The sequence below is a fragment of the Zosterops lateralis genome (assembly GCF_965231275.1).
Source record: "Zosterops lateralis genome assembly, chromosome: 9".
Taxonomy (NCBI): Eukaryota; Metazoa; Chordata; class Aves; order Passeriformes; family Zosteropidae; genus Zosterops; species Zosterops lateralis.
Window position 1 is genome coordinate 7,360,941 of NC_139769.1, and position 19,732 is coordinate 7,380,672.

General features: G+C 39.1%; 2 protein-coding genes across 4 annotated transcripts in view; both read left to right on the forward strand.

Moving 5' to 3' along the window:
* BEND5 (BEN domain containing 5) overlaps nucleotides 1-17,249 on the forward strand; it is a 31,428-nt gene extending 14,179 nt beyond the window's left edge. The window contains exons 3-6 of one of the 3 annotated variants that reach the window (XM_083868090.1): nucleotides 1,464-1,833; nucleotides 7,995-8,143; nucleotides 12,573-12,786; nucleotides 16,609-17,249. In XM_083868090.1, coding sequence (XP_083724216.1) covers nucleotides 1,464-1,833; nucleotides 7,995-8,143; nucleotides 12,573-12,786; nucleotides 16,609-16,769 — 894 coding nt within the window. In that variant the 3' untranslated portion in view covers nucleotides 16,770-17,249. Of the gene's footprint in view, nucleotides 1-1,463; nucleotides 1,840-7,994; nucleotides 8,144-12,572; nucleotides 12,787-16,608 lie in introns of all 3 variants that reach the window. The other 2 variants (XM_083868089.1, XM_083868091.1) reach the window with 2 other exon arrangements.
* AGBL4 (AGBL carboxypeptidase 4) overlaps nucleotides 1-19,732 on the forward strand; it is a gene marked incomplete at its 5' end in the record, with an annotated part of 886,698 nt that overhangs the window by 546,493 nt on the left and 320,473 nt on the right. The window lies entirely within an intron of this gene.

Sequence of the window (19,732 nt, forward strand, 5' to 3'; positions counted from 1 at the left end):
TGTGTATACTGTCTGCACAGTGTAACTGCCATCTGAGGCTGGTGCAGCAATGCTCTTCCACTTTGGCCCAGAATGCCTTAAAAGTCACCAGTACCTGAGTGTACCAGCTGTTCTTGGTGGCACTGGTGACATTCTGCTCACTGCTTGTTTGGAGTTGGGAGAGGTGCTCTGAGGCTGCCCAACTATAGCAGTGACTGAGAAGAGGAATTGACAAGACTGTATCACTTTTTTGTAACTCCCAGTTGCCTTTTTAGCTTCAAATGCCAGAAGCCCAATATGGAAAAGTATTTATTTATTTTTAATATCAAATTATTTCTTTAAAAGTCTGCAAATCTTCAGAATGAGATATTGCTCTATGGCTTTTGCAGCTGCAGGAGTGATATTAGTACATGTCCTTGTGGTGGGCCAGGTGTTTTTTTTTTTTTTTTTTTTTTTTTTTTTTTTTTTTTATTTGTTAAATTATTTTTTAGAACATGAATGCAGCAGGTGTAACATCAAATAATTTTGTTTTCTGCCCCATTACTCATGGATATTGTGGTATGGGAATTTGATAGTGTCAGCTTCTCACCTCTAATCTATGAGCTGCATTTGCTTTCTTTGCAGTTGCTTGGAAGTTCAAATGCCTTTTCATATTTGGCCAGTAAAACTTAGTGACTTTACCTCTGCTGTCACATATTAATCCCACTATCCAGGCCCCAGGAAACGGGTGTGATTTAATTTGTAGGGTTTGTGCAGATGACTGAAGGTAAAATTCCACTGAGCGTTCCCAGGACCTGAAGCCTCTGCAATGCAGTACTAATATAGAAGGAATCAGTTGATAAGGAAGATGAGGCTGGATGATATATTCTGTCTCCAGCTTCAGTGTTTCCAAATCCCTTTCAGTGTTTGCTGATAGTGTTAATTCAGTCACTTGCATCAGGCAGTTGGGTGAACGTGCTGCAGGGATAGTCAGAGAAGGTTTTGTCTCCCAAAGTGTGGGAAGGCCAAGCCCTCAGTTCACAGAACAGCTTTGTGCCTATGCTGCTTTCACCTTTTTCACAGGTGACAAATGGAGCACACAGTTGGTTCTTTCTCTTGCTTATCAGAAAATCAATTGCTGTCAGAAATCTGAATGTTAAGGGTAAACTTTAAAGAAAAAAAGAGATCTAGATCCACTTTTTAAAAAAGAAAGTAATGATACAGAATCAAGTGACTTACATACACTGCCTTTGTAAGTGTTGCACAAATGCAGTAGGGCCTTTACCTGCCTCAGAAGTTTGTACATGCATTTAACTGAGTTACAATTGCATGTTATGCTGTGTATTATATCCATAAGAACCTGTTAGGCATAATATTTTTGCATACTGGCTTTGTCTTAGATTTTTGGAAAACAAGAATATTAACAATTCCCAAGACTGTAGGATTTTGATCTTATTGTGTCTTACTGCTCTCCTAATTTATTTGTTTTTTATTGTAACGCACAGAGACAAGATGGGAGGAAACAAAGTGAAGGTACACACAAAAGCATTGAAGCAGTTGTTGCTCGCCTTGAGAAACAGAATGGGATGAGTCTCAGTAATACTTCCAGCCCTGAGGAGGCTTTTATGGAGGCTACAGAAGGCATGAACAATATGGACGATGCTGTAGTTCCTCGGATTCTCTATGAGGAATTGCTGAGGAGTTACCAGCAGCAACAGGAAGAAATGAGACACATCCAACAGGAGCTGGAGAGAACGCGGAGGCAGCTTGTGCAACAGGCAAAGAAGCTAAAGGAGTATGGGGCACTCGTGTCAGAAATGAAAGAGCTCAGAGACTTGAACAGGAGGCTCCAGGATGTACTGCTCCTAAGACTAGGTAGTGGTAAGTGCTGGACTTAAGTGGGACTAGTTTGAATGAATTTTGCAGGTGTGATCAATAGTAATGGAAATGTATTTGAAGAATAGCGGTGGTTGTTAAACTGGACATTGAATGTTAAAAGGGTTTTTCTGCTGTGGCTGTACAATATGTGTTGAATTTGTATGCTATGTACGTCTGGGGTTTTCTTTAAAAACTGGAGGTCTTTGTGCTGGTATGGCTGAATCAGAGTTCCATTTGAAGCAGCTGTATTATAAAGAGTCTCTGACCTTCCAATATATGCTGAAAAAGTTAATAAAGCATCATCTGCAAAATATACCAATATGTTCCAGTTAAAAAAAAAAAAAAAAAAAAAAAAAAAAAAAAAAGAAAAGAAAAGGTGCTGGAATGAATAGTTGGCCTAAAATGAATTTATCTTTTGCAGTTAGGGATTTTGTTTATTGTTGTATGACTGTTACCTTCCATTTTCTGACCCCTCTTCCCATTAGTAGCTTATTAGAATGTGATATATTCCTGAAGTTTTAGCAGAGGCTTTAAACAGCCATGCTACTTGAAAAACAATGGATTGTTAAAACATAATTTTAAAAACTTTATATTAGTGTCCCGTTTATCAACACTTGTTACAAAATGCAGGTTTTTGTAATTTGGATTTCAGTTTTAAATATCTTGGGTCAATTGCTCCTTTGTTTGGGTTTATAACAATTATTTAAGCATTATGTTGGAATAAATGGGATAAAAAGACAAAATAAAAAGTTCATCCTTTTCATTGAAGATGGTACCTTTGGAATACCTTCAGAAATTTGACTAATTACATTTATTTGTGATTAGAATGTGGTATTGCTGTGTTGAAGATTTGCTCGGTGACTGAAACTTGGTTGAAATCTATGCATCCAAACTTAGCATGCCGTTCTTACGTCTGCCTTTGTGTATCTGGAAACTTAATTTTTGCATGTCAATTGGATATTGGCTCTTCTCCTGGACTGGAACGAGTGCATGCAACGTGCATGTGGGTCTGAGTTACCCTCACCTACAGAGCTGGGCCTCAGAGAGCATGTGCCTGTGCTGTAGCATGTGTTCAGATGTGCCCACACCCTTGGAGCCAGGTTCTTGGAGTGTCCCACCGCCTAAACTGGGTGTCTGATTGTGAATGCTCGTCATTTGTTACACTGTGCCTAATTAAAATGTCGTTACTTACCATAAACATTCTAGTTAACTTTCTAAATAAAACTAAATAGGCAAGGTTGCCGCAGCCTGAAAAACACGATGTGGTTGGCAGGAGATTCCACTGAGCTTTCTAAAATTTTCCTTGGATGGAAAGATGTTTCTTCATCTGCGAGTAGTTAGCTGGAATTTATGGGAGCGGAGCATGAGCCAGATGTTGGTAGGCAATGGGGCTGAACAGCGTAAAGTACCAATTTAGTTGGTAGACTTGACAGCAGTTGGAGTGGTGAGACCAGCAGTGAAATGAAGACAGCTACTGAATTCGGTCTCTTTTCTTTTACTTTAAGAAAAAGAAGATGCATTTTTTTTTGCTTCAGCCAAATAAAGAAACTTTAGGTGGAAATAAAGAAAAAAAAAAAAAAAAGAGGAAAAGAAATCCTGGAAAAAATACTGAACCTTCTCTAAATATTAGGCATGAATTTTTATTGTATGTATCAATCTGACAACTGAAAACAAATCCCAGTTACACTGAAGACAAGTTCTTTAAATTTAATCACATATCTGGAAAAATATCAGCTGTAGGACACTTCCAAAAAAATCCCTTGTTATTATTACTTGTAAGGAACATTGGATGGTAAATGTAGAATTTGGCCATGCTGGCTTTGTCCTTCCCAGGATCTGTATTTCCTAAGACTCAATGTATTAACTATTGCTTACTCTGTTGTTTTTCCTTGTAGCCTCATTCACAGCAGAGAAACAACCATGTTCTAGAAAGATCAATACAAAACTTATGAATAATTAGCAAGGGAGACATCTTCAGCATGTTCTAAATTAGAAAGTCTGATGACAGTATGAAAAAGTACTACTTTTAATCAAGAATAGATACGTAAAGACTTTTTTAGTCTTCCTTACTTTTCCTGCTTATAAATGAGGTATGTTTGGGTATGTGAATAATCTCTGAAAATTGTTCTGAAAATAAATTACATCCTGAATTCATGTGCAGTTGCAGTGATCTCTTAAACCTAGAGTTTCAAATTACATGTAATTTATGTTACACTGCACTTCTAGCAGGCTGGACTTAATGCAAACTAATTGCATTTCTGTTTCACCTTAGAGACTTGTGATTTCTTTGCATGAGATGACAGCTGGTTTGTGCTGATGAATTGCAGCTGTGGGAAATGCGTGCCTGTTGCCATTTTAAACTTGCAGATCAAATATAGAACAGCCTCTTGAGCTAACTTGCAGTCAAGTAGTCAGTCTCCTAATTTCCCATCAACGTGTTGAATTCAGTGAGGAGCTGGAAGTCAATGTATTGTACTTGAGACTCAGGCCTTCAGCTCTGCTGCTAAACCAGGGCCACTTTAGTGGCAGGAGTGAGGAGGTTCATCTTCCTCACGGTGACACCGAATTGCTCTTTGTCACCTAAAGAGCCTTGGAGGCAGCTGTGGCAAATGACAGTAGTGAAATCAGTACTGATCCATGGAGAACTGCTTAATATCATCTTTATGATTTTAGTCTATTATTTCCCAGCAGAACCCTTCCCAGAGGAGGCAGGCATTTCACCAGGACTCTGGGGACCAGAGCAGTGGAAAAATGTGATGACTGTTGTGGAAAAGGTTATGGTGTCCCTCTTGAGCTCCTGGAATAATGTGTGCAGCTTCTTGCCTTGCCCACTTGGGGAACTGGAAGTCCTGAGACTGTAGGCCTTTGCACTTTGTTTTATTGAACCTGAAAACACACCTAATTGGCTCTCTTTTTATCAATAGAGAGTAGGATAATTTAAAGAATTAAATATCTGACTCTCCCCTGTAGAGATTTAAAATAGCCCTCAGATTGCAAAAGAAGAATTTCAATAACTTCTTAAAAAGTAACTGTCTCCCAGGCAAGATCTGTGCAGTTTCCTGTGGCTGGAAATATGGTCAGAAGTACTGAAGTTGTATAGGGATAATGCTTGGGTGTTTTTAGCTCCCTGATAATTTCCTCGTTTTCATGTTGTATTACTGAGAATTAGTGTTGCTCCAGAGTCAGGGAGTATATTCGCATTCATTCAGAAACAGATTCATCAGCACGTGCAGACAGACCCCCAAGGTTTTATTTTTAATCCCAGTTTAATTTCAGTGATCCAGTTTACAGTGTCTTGGGACTGACACCAGAGTAGGGAGAATGAAATGGGATTTGTGTCTTACCACATGTCAGGAATTACTGTTTTTCAGCTTTTCTATATTTGTTTGGCTTTTTGATGTTAAAAAAAAATAAAAAGAAAGCCCAAGGTTTCTATCAAGTACAGAAAGTACCAATATTACCACTTCTCAGACTTGTTTTGTTTCAAATTCTGGTAGACCATATGCAAAAACTCTCTACTTACAAATGTATGCTGACCACTTTATCAGTCAATTTATTTTTACTTTCTTACTAATTTTAGGAGTAGCATGTAGCCTAATAGGCATTTTTGAGGAAAAGGGCAGGTAAAGAGAATCCTTCTACCTCTTCATCCTGATTTGAATTTACTAGCCTCTCAGATATTATAAAAAAGCTGCAGTCAGAAGGAGAAAGATTTTGCAATAAAACATTTGTTTCCTTCTTGCATTCTGAAAATTGTCTTTTTTTTTTTTTTCCCTGATCCTTATTACATAAGTGCTGTCATTGTTAAGCCTTTAGATAGAGGTATATATTTTTACATGTCACATTCATCATCTTTAAAATAAGATGCAGAGAGAGGGAACTTGGAGTGTGGTGAATGGGGCACATTGCTCTGTTGGCAGGCAGGAGTGCAGGTTGCATGTGCAATTCACAGCATGCAGGGTGGAAAATGCAAAGTTTAGTGGTTGTGGAAGTGGCTGTGGAGACTGCTTGGTTAAAGGCAGGTTTCTGTTTGGGAGTCAAAAATCAGGATGTATAAAAGAGAAATTTTAAAGGCTTTCTTCTGGTGACTTCTAAGCAAGTAGTAAAGCATGAATTGGAGCAGAGGTATTCTGACCTGTGAGAGCTGTGGTTGTGGACTTTAATCAGCTTTTTCCTTGGGGAAGCTCCGGAAACCAAATTCCAGCTGTGTCAATATATGACTAAAAACAGTAAAAGACTTCTAAATAGGGACTAGTAAAAGTGTTTAAAGGGAAATAAATGTTTCCTGCTAGGAAGAAGGTGGTTAGACTTAGGTGTCTTCCCTGAAGTTACTTTCACAGTATAAGAAAATAGCCCTTTGTTGAAGAATGTTTTCTTAAATTAACAGCTTCAGAGGTGACTTCTTAAGGTCACACTGGCAATTACATCTCTGCATCTGCTTCTTCAGTTGTGCCCATGCTGTGGGCAGTTTTTTGGGTGCTTTAGCCAGTCTGGATCTCCCCCCAGTCTGAAACAGCTTTTCAGTCTCAGGTTTAAGAAGTTCAGTTTATTTTGGCTGTATATTCATGGTACTAGAGGTGCTTACTAAGATCACTATTAAATTATAATGCAAATGGGATGTTTTTTGTAATTTCTCTTTTTGTGCCATGCTCGCACTGGGGCTGGCTCCTCAGACCCTCTTGTTGGTGGCACTGCAGCGTAGGATGGTCTGAGTTGCCAAGACAACTTTTAGTCACTGGTGAGCGTGGAGTGGCAGCCAGCTGAGAACATTTAGCTGGCTATGTAGGTGTAGAATAAGCTATAGGATAAATGTCAAATGCTGACAACGGAGGAAGCGCTGCTATCGCTGTATAATAATCTCTAAATGAAACTGCACAAAGTAGGAGGAATGAATGCTGTGCTTGTTCCAGGCACAGGAACTATTTAAGATGCGTGACTAAGACCTGAGTTGTGGTGCCAGCGTGACTTGCAGAGTTGGATCAGTTCAGGGCTGGGTCTGTGTGCACAAACACCGAGCAGGGAGCTGAAGGGTGACCTGATGATTGAGTTGTCACTGGCTGAAGATGTCAGGGCTGGTCTGCAGAGTGGTGCAGTGCTCTCAGCACCAGCCTGCTACAATCTAGCACTGACCAGTGGGTGAGTTCATCCATAGAGTTCTGGACGTGGGGTATTTCCGTGGTGCCCAGAGTCTAAGCTGGCAGCCTTGCTGTGCTGTGGAGCCACCGGCCCTGCATGGAACTTCAATGCCTGCTGGAGCTTCTTGGGATCCTAGAGCCACACACCAAGGACACTGACAGGCTTGGTGCCATGGCCTAGACTTCTGGTGGAACCCCTGCAATGAATGGAGCCATGAAATCCAGTTCACAAATTATCTTTAGTTTGTTCTTCTGTCCTTTTTAGGAATATTTTATGACTTGGATCTGGAAAAAAAAAGTCGATGACTGACAAAATAATTATCCCCCTTTTAAGTCTCAAACATATGCTTAGCAATATTCCATTGTTTAATTTGTGCATAATTTTTGTTGATTACATTAAAAATAAAAATCAGTGTTGGATGGATTGGACAATCAAAATTGTAATTTATGTGGGGTTTTTTAACCTTTGATATTCTTTCTTTGCATGATACTTCAGCATAAGGAGCCTAAGTCTATTTCCTTCATAGCATTTCTGCAGATCCTCACTATTTTTATAGACCTCTGTTATATCTAAAGAGATTTTGGATTTCTATAAAACTTCTAATTCCGTGTGGATAATTTACGTAATTATCACAGTAAATTATGCAGGTTCCTGTGCAACTATATAGCAATTCTTATTTGAAGAATTACTATTGTTGCTTTTGGTTTATAATTTCAGTGTCCTTTTAGCATAATTTCCTTAGTGCGCATTGAAGAAATCTTACCCATATCTGTAATTGTCCTTATGCTTTAGGAATAAAAATTAAACACTTAAATTAAAATTAAACATTTTAATGTTTATAAAGCAGGAATACTTATCCTGCTTTTAGTTATCAGTGTTCAGAAGTAGAACTTCGGTTTAGATTACTTCTAACTTTAAAATGAACATGACTAATATGTTATTTTATGCTAATCATGGGTGATGAAGGGATTGATTTCATGTTCTCTGGGATAGCAGACAGCTCTCTTTTCTTAACTGTCTAGGACCTGCCATTGAGGTTGAAAAAGTAAAACCTGAATCAATTGAACCCGAACCTGAGGTACAGAAGACCTTCAGTGAGGAAGCAAATACATCAACGTACTACCCTGCCCCTGTTCCAGTAATGGACAAGTATATTCTCGAGAATGGAAAGGTATTTTATATTCAATATAGCATGAGTAATTTTTAAATGTCCTCCTGGTGATGTTCTTGTGGAATTTTCATGATTGTGGGGGTTTTGCATGGTAGCAGCTCGTACAAGCTTCCTCAGTTTTCATGAAGGTGTGCTGTTAATGCTGAGGAGAATTGTGGAGTTACACAGATATGAAAAGCACAGAAAAATATCCTCAGTGGTGAGAGTATTGAATGCTGTGCAGCATGAGGAATATAGTTATTAAGTATGCATGCACAGGCAAATTGACATAGTCTTCAGTTGGTGACATGCATAAATACACCAAATATTGACCAAAGTCAGTAACCTACATTAAAAGGTACATGAGTCTAGTTAACCAAAATACTTCTTCCTAAAAGGTTTTTAATGCTTATAGTGTGCTGTAGTCATATTGTAGAGAAGCCTTCATGTTTGGGTTGGAGTGCAGGAGGTAATTATGAACCCTGGAAGGAAAATGGGACTCCCTTGATGCTGGTAGGAGCATTGCCACTGAATTGAGCTGATGTAGTGCTACTTTCTAGAGACTTTGTGAAGTTGCTGAAATACCATCCAGCTCTAGTTTGCCAGAACCTGACTGAGAGTTTTTCAGGTTTCAGCGTGTTTACCACATTAACTGCTCATCTACCTAGGCCTGCTTTTACAGCTGTTTCATTCTCATTTAATAAACTTGATGTTTCTTATACAAAACTGTAAGTCCTTCAAAGTTGCCTGTGCAGATCCTGTTTCTTGGTGTATATAGATGCATTTGGTACCCTGATCTGAGAACCCTTAGGGAGGAAACATCCATTCCAGCTTTGCCATGCAGTGGAATTACTGATGGAACATAGCATGAAACTGCATTTTCAGATTTGTGTTAAAAGATTGACTGCACAATGTTTGTCCCTCTTGAAGATGAATTTGGCATAATCATTGAGGACAGAATGTACATGAAGAATAGTAGAATCTTGACAGTTTGACAGGTATTTGGTTCAGATAGCTTTTCTTGCCTAATATATTTAAATATCTCATTTGCTTGATTATTTTGTGTAATTTGTGCAATGAGTACTTAGGGTGTATTACTGTGTGAGTTTTCTTTACCTCTTTCTCTTCCACTTAAGGTCTGTGGGATAGGGCACATCCTTTAGTACTTGTACACAGCTTTTCCTGCACCCTTTTTTTCATCTGTCAGCTTCTTGGCATTTCTTTTGCTGAAGTTTTCTGTCTTTACAGATATTAGTATCTCTTAAATTTTCTTTTTGTAATTTTGGTTCTTGGTTTGCCTATTTACTGGGTCTACAGCCAGCTCAGATTCCGAAAATGTGAACTAATAATGTATTTGGAGTGTTGGAGGGTAGTTTTCTTCAGTTTTCCTTATTTATGGCTTTATTGCAGTATTCCTTTATTGATATGCACCACTAGAGTAGTTGAAATACTTTTTTTACAAGTCTTACCCTTTGTGGCACCAGATTTGATCTTAGTAGGATTCTTTCAAAGCAGATAAATCTCTTCCCTCCAGAGGGGGAAAACCGAGTCACTGAAAAAGAGCCTATGGCATTCATTTTAAAAAAAGAAAGGAGAAGAAAGAAAAAAAAAAAAAAAGATTTCATCTTCTGAGACACATTTTAGATCTATTGCAGATGTTAGCACAGCCACGCTGGTGAGTGTTGCTTTGAATTCGCTGCTGTCTCTGTTGCATTGTGCTTGAAGGTTGATCCTGCAGTTGCTGAATTTGGGAGTCAATTTCCCATTGATTTCATCAAGACAAGAGGCTGGCTCATGGGACAGCTCTTCCAGCAAGAAGGGAATGTCTTCTGAGTGTGGAGTACAGTAAACTTCCCAGGGCTTTGGGATTGATAGGAAACAGTTGTAGAGAGGTAAACTGAGACACGGGCACATTGAATTCCTCACCGTAACATTGCTACAAATAGAAAAAGGCAGACGTAAGGTTGCTGTGGCTGTGGCTGTCTGTCACATAGTTGCTGTTGCCATAGGTGTTTCATACCAGCAATTGCTTTTTTTAATAAGTGAAGCGTGTTAAAAGAAGAGCTGATCTGTCTGAAGCATAAATATTAAAAATACTTCCTGTAACTTGTTCTTTTCTTTTGAGTAACTTTAAGCTAATGAATAATGTAGTAGCTGAAGAGACTAAATAATCTTTGGCAAAGGCAAACCCTAATTTTGGCAGAGAGGAAATGGATTTTTGATCCAATACAACAGTCCCTACAACTAATGTAGTACAGACACCCAAAATTCACTATGTCGCAACATTTCTAATCTTAGTTATTTTCTAGGTAACTTTCAGACATTTTCCTGGAGAATTTTTCCAAGATCTAACCAGAAATAACTGAATTTAAAAATTGTACCGAGATTATTTTCTGAGACAGACTGCTCACTCCTCATTGAAGTTGCCTTACAAAATGTGTAGAGAGCACCAAGAGAGTGTACCTTTTAAAAAATCATTTATGAAGAGACTCAGCAACAGAGTAAAAGGGAAAAAAATGTAGTGTTCGTGTTGTGGTTATTACTAGTTTAATTTCTGTCCATGCAGACTTGTGAAAAGTTTCTTAGAATCCCTTTAGTGTAGAAGATTCTGTAGAAGAGGCAGCTTGCTGCATAGTTTTATGTTTTAAGGAAGGTAGAGTTTTCTTTTTTTATATATATAACATAGCTTGTAGCCAAACCAATCATATTACTCTGTTTAAGTTTTTAAACATCTAGTTGCTTTTGAAGGATGACATTGTAATAAAAAATTTCTTGAGGTTATAGTCCTCATTAATAATTAAAGAAGGCTTCCATTTAAAGGAAAAATGGTATTCAGTAGAATACAGGCAGTAAAATGTTGAGTATATAAAATTTTACAGTAGCTTTGTCCAATTTTCATTGCATTTAATGGGACTTCTGTGATACTGCTCAGATTTGTATGAGTAGCAGGCACAGTTTATGTAAAGCCAGGTGAAAGGAGTAAGACCACAGAAAATTAAGGGCAGAGCAGTTAAGGCAAACAGTTTTCTGATGCAGTTTTGCTATGAGGTTTTGGTTTTTTTAATCATAAGAAGGTAGAAGGTTTAAATGTTAATGTTACAAAAAGAACCCCCATTGGACCAGATCTAATCAAAGCTAGATTTTGGATATGTAGCAATCCAGTTTGGTGTGTTGCACTTACCAGATTGTCTGAAGGTAAGTGCAGTGAGCTCTGATGAGCAGTTGGGAGGTGTAAGTCACACCTTAGAGCTTGCCATGATGACAGCAAGTTTGTGTCCCAGTGAGTGAAGCCCATCACCACGTGAGCAAAACTTGCCGTGTGCAGAGAGAGTTCAGGAGTCTGCACCGTACTCCAGGAACTGGAGCATGGGCATAGAGGGTACAAAGTATTTGTGGTTCCAGGCAGGGCCAGTGTGTGCATCCTGGTTGTGTCAGACTTCTGGTTACTTGTGGAGTTATTTCCGTGCTGTTGTTGCTTGAAGGTGTCCTGAGTGTCAGGACTATCAACTCAAACACATAGTGGCAGCTTAAGGATGGTGCTCAGATTCTTGTCCTGCATTGTCTTAACACTGGAGCACTGGGAATCTTGGGGCAGAGACGTAGGGTGGCCCTGTGGGAGACAACCAAGCACAGTCAGTGCTGAGCAAGACTAATAAGCCAAACCAGACTTGAGCATCTTCCTTTTGGAGACTGTGCAATGGCTTCACACTGCATTTCCCAGTACCCATATTATCCTGTTTTACTACTTCAGTGAAATACCTCGACTTCCCATTGTTTGGATAATGGAAAGTTTATGATGTTGCTGCAATGGATCATTGCCTAACCACAAAACAGTATTCATGTGGTGCATTTACATTGATTGTACATGGTAGACACACTTTGTGTTTGACCTGGAAGTTTTGCAAAGCTTCCAAACTCTCCTGGCTTATATTGAAATTGGAGCTCTCAAAATCCTTTCTCCCCTTCCAGTTAATTTAAACAATCAGGCTGGATCTTGCCAACAGGTACAGAATACAATTTAGGAGTAATTCCCTCTCTACTGCCTCTGGAGTATGCTTTGGGTAAAGTCTGTTTTAGCCAAAGGGAAGTGGTTCATCTTGCTCCTGAATTAGGCTGGTGCAACTGCTTGGTTTATATGCTGTGCATAATTTTATAATACTGGATATGTTCACTGTTTCCTTCTTCGATCTCTGTTCCTGACCACAGTCCTTCAGGAGACAGGTTTTGTGGGGGGGAAAAGTAGAGATTACTAAAAGGAACTATTTTATATATTGAGGTTGACTTGAACTCCCTGACCCACAAAGTTGGAAAAGTTTCAGAGTTAGGCAAAATGGATTTGTTCAGCCCTAATTACTGTTATTTTAGTTCCTAATATTAATGTTCCTACAGCACTTGGATACTGTTGTGTGCTACAAACCATAGATAAGTTGTTATTATTACTACCTTCTAGGTCCATCTTGGCAGTGGAATTTGGGTAGATGAGGAGAAATGGCACCAGCTGCAAGTAACACAAGGAGATTCAAAGTATACAAAAAATCTAGCGGTTATGATTTGGGGAACAGATGTTCTCAAGAACAGAAGTGTCACAGGAGTTGCAACCAAAAAAAAGAAAGATGCCGTTCCCAAGCCACCTCTCTCACCTCACAAATTAAGCATTGTCAGAGGTAGGTTATTTGAAAACTTTTGCTTCCTGCTTTGGAGTTTAACCATTAATCACCGAGTTGAAAGATGCTTCTTTTCAGCTCATTTAAAATTAACTGATTAAAAACTGTAATTCAGATTGCTATTGCATTGTGAAGTGTATACATACCCAGGAACAGTAAAACACATTGCAATAGCTGTGCACAGTGCAGACCTCCACAGCTGAAGAGTTGTACATTGACTTCAGTAAAGTTTGAAAAGGTCATCATTTTAGACCACTTGCAGGGCAGGACTCTGAGCCTGGAGAACAACATGATGTTCTAGAATTCATTTATAACATGCTGATTTTTTTAAGTGCATATATTCCTTTAAATAAGACTGAGAGTAGCTTTACCACATCCTTTCATCCAGGATATAACCAGCTCTGGCATGAGGCACAGAAACCATTATAGCTGTGACTATAAAAATACGCATACCTTCAAAGGCCAGAAAGAATAGTTTTACCCTTTTAAGTGAAGAAAATGGAAATAGTAAAAATTAATTGTTGCACTTGAATTGGAATTTGGACAGGAAGTGTGAATCGCTGACCTCATCTGGTAGGGAAAATTGCAATGACACTTTCAGTAACTGCAAGCCTGAGTCCATATGTGTAGTACTTTGAGAGAGAGGAGGCCTTTTCCTTTATTTAAACTGAATGGTGAATTTCAGTCCCTTTGTATCATCATGCCTGTGTTGCATCATTTCTGTCTCTCTTGGTATTTCAGACTTCCTTTTAAGTCAGAACTGAGTTGGTTCCTCATTGAATACATACTGAATTTGGATTTTTAGGTTTTGTGTCCATACTAAATTGCAGTAGGGCTGAAAGAAACCTCCCCATTTGGTAGAACTTAATTATTCTGCATTTCCTGTTCTTAGTTGCTATGTGCTCTTAACTGTGAACTCATTAAGAAGTGTTGTGATCGGCCATGAAAGTACCATGTTCTGGAGTGAGAAATACGATTCCTCTCTGAGTGTATGCGTGTGTCTGTGTCTGTGTTGTGTGGGGAACAGTTGGAAACTTATCTCTGTACTGTCATCTCTCTTAGTTTATAAGAAATTGAGTAAAAGACATGGGTTGGTTGGTTTTTTTTTTCACTAATTTGCTTCAAGATTATATGTGGAAGTGTAAGCTGTTCCATGCTGATTTTCTAGTTCTGTCTGGGCTCTTTAGGTACAATCCTTACACATGTAGCTGAGCAATGATGTACTGGCCACATAAGGAATCCACTCTGTGGCGGTGGCTCCCCTTCTCAGCTCTAGATGGGAAGCAGAATTGGTGTACCCTGGTGTGCATTTACAAGCACGCAGCAAAAAGGGGTCATTTTCCACTGGCCCATTCAATGTGGTTTCCAGTTTCCCTGCTGGAGGCTTTTGCTCCTCAGTGCTGCTGGCAGGGTTGTTTCTGTGAGAATTTCCTCTTCTGCTTCTGTCAGGGCCACTCTGTGTTGCTCGAGCCATTTAAATGACAGCTTTCTTCTAATTCCCCTTGTTTTGACTACAGTAAGTTTGGGAGTCTGCTCCAACAGGTACATAAGGAGAGGCAGATGGAGCCCTTCCCTTTTTTCTCTTCCATACCTTTACACTCACCAGCAATTCAGCTCTTCCCTATTTCCTCATTTTTCTGTGTTTTCTGTCATACTTCTGCTTCAAGCCTCAACTCTCATTTGAATTCTACTGTTACATGCCCTGGTTTTCCATGTTCCTCTTTTTAGTGTTTCTTTCACCCTGTCTCTGATTCCCCTTTTGTTAGAATCCAGCCTGTACAGTCTCCTCTTGAACCAGTTAAACTGCATGGTCAGTGTGGCAGGTGTCAGGCTGCCTGTATCAGTGGGACTGGGTAGCTCATATCCATGATTTTCCATGTTGTCGTGTCCTTTGCGTCAGTGTTAGCAGGTCTTGCCCCCACCATGGAGAAGAAAGCAAAACAAGACAAAAAAAATGACCAGCAAGGGGACAAACAGGTGTGAAATGTGAGGGAGTTTTCCATGGCCAGTGATTTGGATTGTGCATCCCAAAAAATAGTGAAGCTCCTGGTTAGCCTTTGAGGTCCACTTGAGTCTTTGCTGTTCAGCAGTACAGAGGGGTGTCTGTGCTCCTGTAAAGCCAAAAGACATGGGAGCAGAACCCCCAAATTACTCTTTGAAGCCCTAAGCCAGCATCCTTATGCAAGTACTAAACTACTGTTTCTGCACCCTCTCACAGAAATGGAAGAGGTGGAGAGGAAAAACTCTGAACAGGGATCTGTCTGGGTCACACTGACTTTCAGAATTACAGCTTTTGAATGAGTTCTGTCGAGTGATTCTTTGCTTGACTTTGTGGCTAAAGGAACAATGCAGCCTGTCTTTCACTGGGAGTTCACCTTACTGGGTGTATCTGCCTGGGAGTGTTCCTGACACTATTGTAGGGCCAGCTTATGTCCTGCAAACACACTGCCTTTCTTCAGGCTCTCAGTGATGTGCCTCTTCTTAGGTGTCATATTTCCAATCATAGTTTATGGATGATCAGCATTTCAGCTATCAGGCTGCATGCTGGTTAATTTCGTTTATTTTATATTCAGTACTTCTTACAACATAAAATTCACATTGCTTTAGATGTTCTCATCATTCTGTGGACACAGACTAACTTATTTAAAATAGATTTTTGAACGACAACATTAGCTCTTAATGTGTCTGATATCTCTATAGCTTCTTAAAAATCCCCACTGTGTAGTATGTAATAAGGAAATGATAAAAAGTATGATGGATGTGCACTGTTATAAACCTTGTTAATGCAAAATAACCTTTTATAAAACTTCTCAGAGGTTTCCAAATGAACTACAAAGCATGCATAGTACTTAATTTTCATAACTTTTTAATATGGTGCATTAGGAATGTTGTAAACCACGTTAATTAAGCAATAATCTCTATGGCTTTCTGTATATGAAGCAATAAACAGCTAATGGAATAGATCACTAGGCAGAGCAGAACAGAGTTTGTTTAACCAGTCTGGGAAGCCTACACGACAAAATACCAAAAAACCCCAAACCTGCCTGTCAGTAAGGAGTTGTGTGTGTTGCACCACTTCAGATTTCAGTAACCTCTGCACAACTCTGGCACCAGACTACCAAATCTGGCAAGAAAAATTGTCTCAACTTCCACTGCCCACGTTGCTTTTGCAGTTATTGCTATCACTTGCTTTTTGTATTCCAAATAATGTCTATTTTACAAAGTGTATTGTTCAAACATGCAAGGAGATGGCACTTGTCCTCAATAATCCACCAGTAAAAGTAAAATAAGCCCAGGGACAGGGCAGCTGGTAAAGACACAGACATGAATGTATGTGCAAGAGATGTAAAACATGAAATAAATTAGTTACAGTGTTCTCCAGCTGGTTACTGCTTCTCTTCCTAAGCATTGTCATTTCCATACCCTCCTGAAGGGGTGAAGGTGGGAGTGACTCACTGTGGGTACAGCTCTGGTGGGACACTTCACCTGGGAAGAGACTAAATCTGCTGTGGAGATTCAGATAAATGCAGGAGTCAGGCAGGCAAGACTGACACTGTGAAAGGCTGGGTTTACCGTTGTTTCTGTATGGAAAGCCTATTAATGTAGTCACAGCATAACTGGAAGTCATGCCACTGATTCAAGCCTGGTGATGAATCTTGACTTTAACAAAGTAGCTGGTGAATCAAGGAAAGCTCTTGTCTTGCAACAAATATACACAGTGCTTACTCACTGCTGTCTCTTGAGTAGTTAGCCCAACTCAGGGCTATATTGTTTTCTAAAAATATCCTAATGACTCTTTTCCTTTTTTTTTTTTCTCCCCAGAATGTTTGTATGATAGAATAGCACAAGAAACTGTGGATGAAACTGAAATTGCACAGAGACTCTCCAAAGTCAACAAGTACATCTGTGAAAAAATCATGGATATCAATAAATCATGTAAAAACGAAGAAAGGAGGGAAATTGCAAAGTACAATTTGCAATAAATTTTGGATTTTTAATAAAGTCTTAGTGTTTTACTTAAGTGTTGGTTTTTGATTTGTGTGACATTTTTGCTGATGGGAGAAGCTGAATCGAAGCATTGTTCTCTTCCTATAACTGATTTGTTTTTTTGAGCGGTTCTATCATGGTGTAAACTGCCTTTAACTAATGTAAGATATATTGTAAGTTCAATGAAAACTGAAGTTTTCAAGGTTTCTCCAGCGAGTTGCAGTTTGTTACCTGTGGCTGTGCAAAGGTTGTGCTTCTGAGGACACCGACCCATTTGCCCTACGCTGAGTTTTACTGGAGTTAGTGGATCTCAGCTGCAGTAAAACATCTGCTTAGAAGGAAGAACTGTGCAAAATTCACTTTACTATTGAAAAGGGTTTTTATTGTATTTTACGAAGTGTTTTTTTCTGAAATGAAGTTTCAGTCGTTCAATTTTTATAAATCTTTGTTTTGATCTCTGACAATATATTTGATCAAAAATACACAAAGAACGTTTCTTTTTCAATTACCTTGTAGGTAGATCACTATTACCACCACAGTTAAAATAAACAAAAACCAAACAATAAACAACAAAGAACCCAAAGCTGTAAGTTGTAAAATCATGATAATTCATTTTAATAAAATGCAGTTCTTTTTCAGGGACCAAGACACTTCAGATTTCTGGTTGTGGTACAAAGTTCCTCAGTGTGTCCATACTATTGTTCTTGAAATATTACCTTTTTAGTGTATTTGTACTTTCAAACAATTTTAAAATTGCCACGCTATGGCAAGAGTATGTACAGTAGAAGATTTAGTACAATTTTGTTGGGGTCCATAATTTAACAATGGACACTTTTAGCACAAATTTTAATTACAAATAAAAATAATTTTCTACATTGAAGTTAGACTTGCGATGCAAAGTTTTTAGAAATAATTTGTCATCTGAACTATATGTTATTGTCTGTAAGTGAAACAAATAACCTGAAGTTTCTTTTCGTGAAGAATTTAGAGATAACTTGAGGTCTGGATTGATGAATTTTGAGGATTTATTATATTAGTGATATTGATTAATCTTCCATTTATTTTACTCTCACAGATGTGCTTATCTGCCTTTCAGCCTGCCTGTTTCTGAGTGTCAGGATTTGTTTCTTTTCTACCACTGCAATTCTGTTTCCTGTAGTTTTGAAAAACTTCCCATTTCTTATCACCTTCCCATAGCACCAGTCCACCCTGACATGAAGCCTTTTTGAGTATCCTGTAAATGCAGGTAGCTTGGAAAGGAACAGGCTGCTGGTGTGGGCTTCCATACCTGGAAGTATTCAGATGATAAAAGGTATAGATGTGACACTTGGGGACATGGTTTAGTGCTGGGATTGGCAGTGCTGGGTGAATGCCTGGACTCGATGGTTTTAAAGGTATTTTCCAACCTAGGTGGTTCCATAATTCTTTCAAGGGCTGGGTGGGTGGAAAAAGAGGAGAGGAGAGGAGGTGTGCTAGAACTGCCATGCCTTTCTTGGAAGAGATGGGACAATCAACAAGTTGTTTCTCCCTGTGCATCACCTGTGTGTAAACAATGTCTTGTATGTAGGTGTTTGCTTTATGCTTTCTAAACTCCACTTCCATGGTTGCCTTGCACCAGCCTCGTGCTCTGCTGCCAAACAGGAACACCCCACTTTCACCACTGGTGTCCCTGCATTCCTGTCCCGTCCCTTAACCCCACAGGTGTGACTGAACAGGTGTGTCAGATCCCACTGATTTCCAGGGCTCATTTCACAACAGCTGCTTCCCATAGGATGGAGCCAGAGCTTTCATGGCCAGGGGTGTAAAGAGCAGGAGTGTCTTTCCAGTGTTCTATGTGTGCCCTGAAGTTTTGAACAGCCTCCTTTGTCTCCTGCTAATATCAGAAGTGTTCTTAGGTAGTGTTTAATGAAGTGCATAAGTGTTTATGCTTCCTAATTTGGGATGCCAAAAGCAAATTACTGTTTAAAATGTCAGTGCATGTATCCTTTTATTAATTAAAAAGAAAAAAATAGAGGTAACACTGAAAAAACAGCAAGTTCCCCCTTTGCAAGCAGACTTGTGAATGTATAGGGGGTTTTTTAAGTGATGCTAAGGCAACCCACTGTTTTGGGGGAAATGTCCATGATTTCCTCAGTCTTTTATGGCTTTAGTACTAATGTGTTTCCATTGTAACAGATTCTTTAATGAGAAGATCAAGCTGTACTTCTTAGAAGATAAGCCTATTTGAGACAGCATTTTATAAAAATGGGAAAAAGCAGCTTAGACTTTAATTAGAGGTAGGACTCCAGCCTGGCCCCAAAAATCAGAGGTGTTAATTCCTTCTGCAAAACCAGCATCATCTTTCTAAGGCTTCTCCTCATCCCATCAGATGTTAATACTGCATTTTGCTGAAGAATTTAAATGTTCTTGGGTATGGTATCTTGGAAACCTTCATTAAGTTTTTCCTGGAGATTTCATCAGCCCAGGTTAGTTTTTATTTAGCTTCAGCCAGGGTATTTGGGTAGCGCAAAGAATTTCAGTTCCCTTTGAAATGTAGTGTCAGTGGGGGGTAAGAAATGTGTCCCTTGGACAGGGCAAGTGGCATTTCATGTGTCACTCAGAACTTTGTTGATTCATGTTAAAGGAATAGGACATACTGAAGGTAGAACACCTCTTTACTATATTACAACTTGAACTAAATTTTTGGATACTGGAAATAAGTTTTATACTAATAATAAGCTATTTTTGCACACTCTGGTAGTATGGCAGCATGCTGAGGGCTCTGCAGGGGGTAATGGGTGTGTGAATAACATTTTATACTTGTATTTGGTCATTACTCTTGTCTTTCTCTCCTCATGAGCCAGTATCAAGGTTGTACAATTGTTTCCCAGCGTGTCTGTTTGAAGTAGGGAAATAGGCTGCAGTTCCATGTTCCAGCAATACCCAAGAAAAATAGGAACTTTAATGGAGTGTGCTTTTC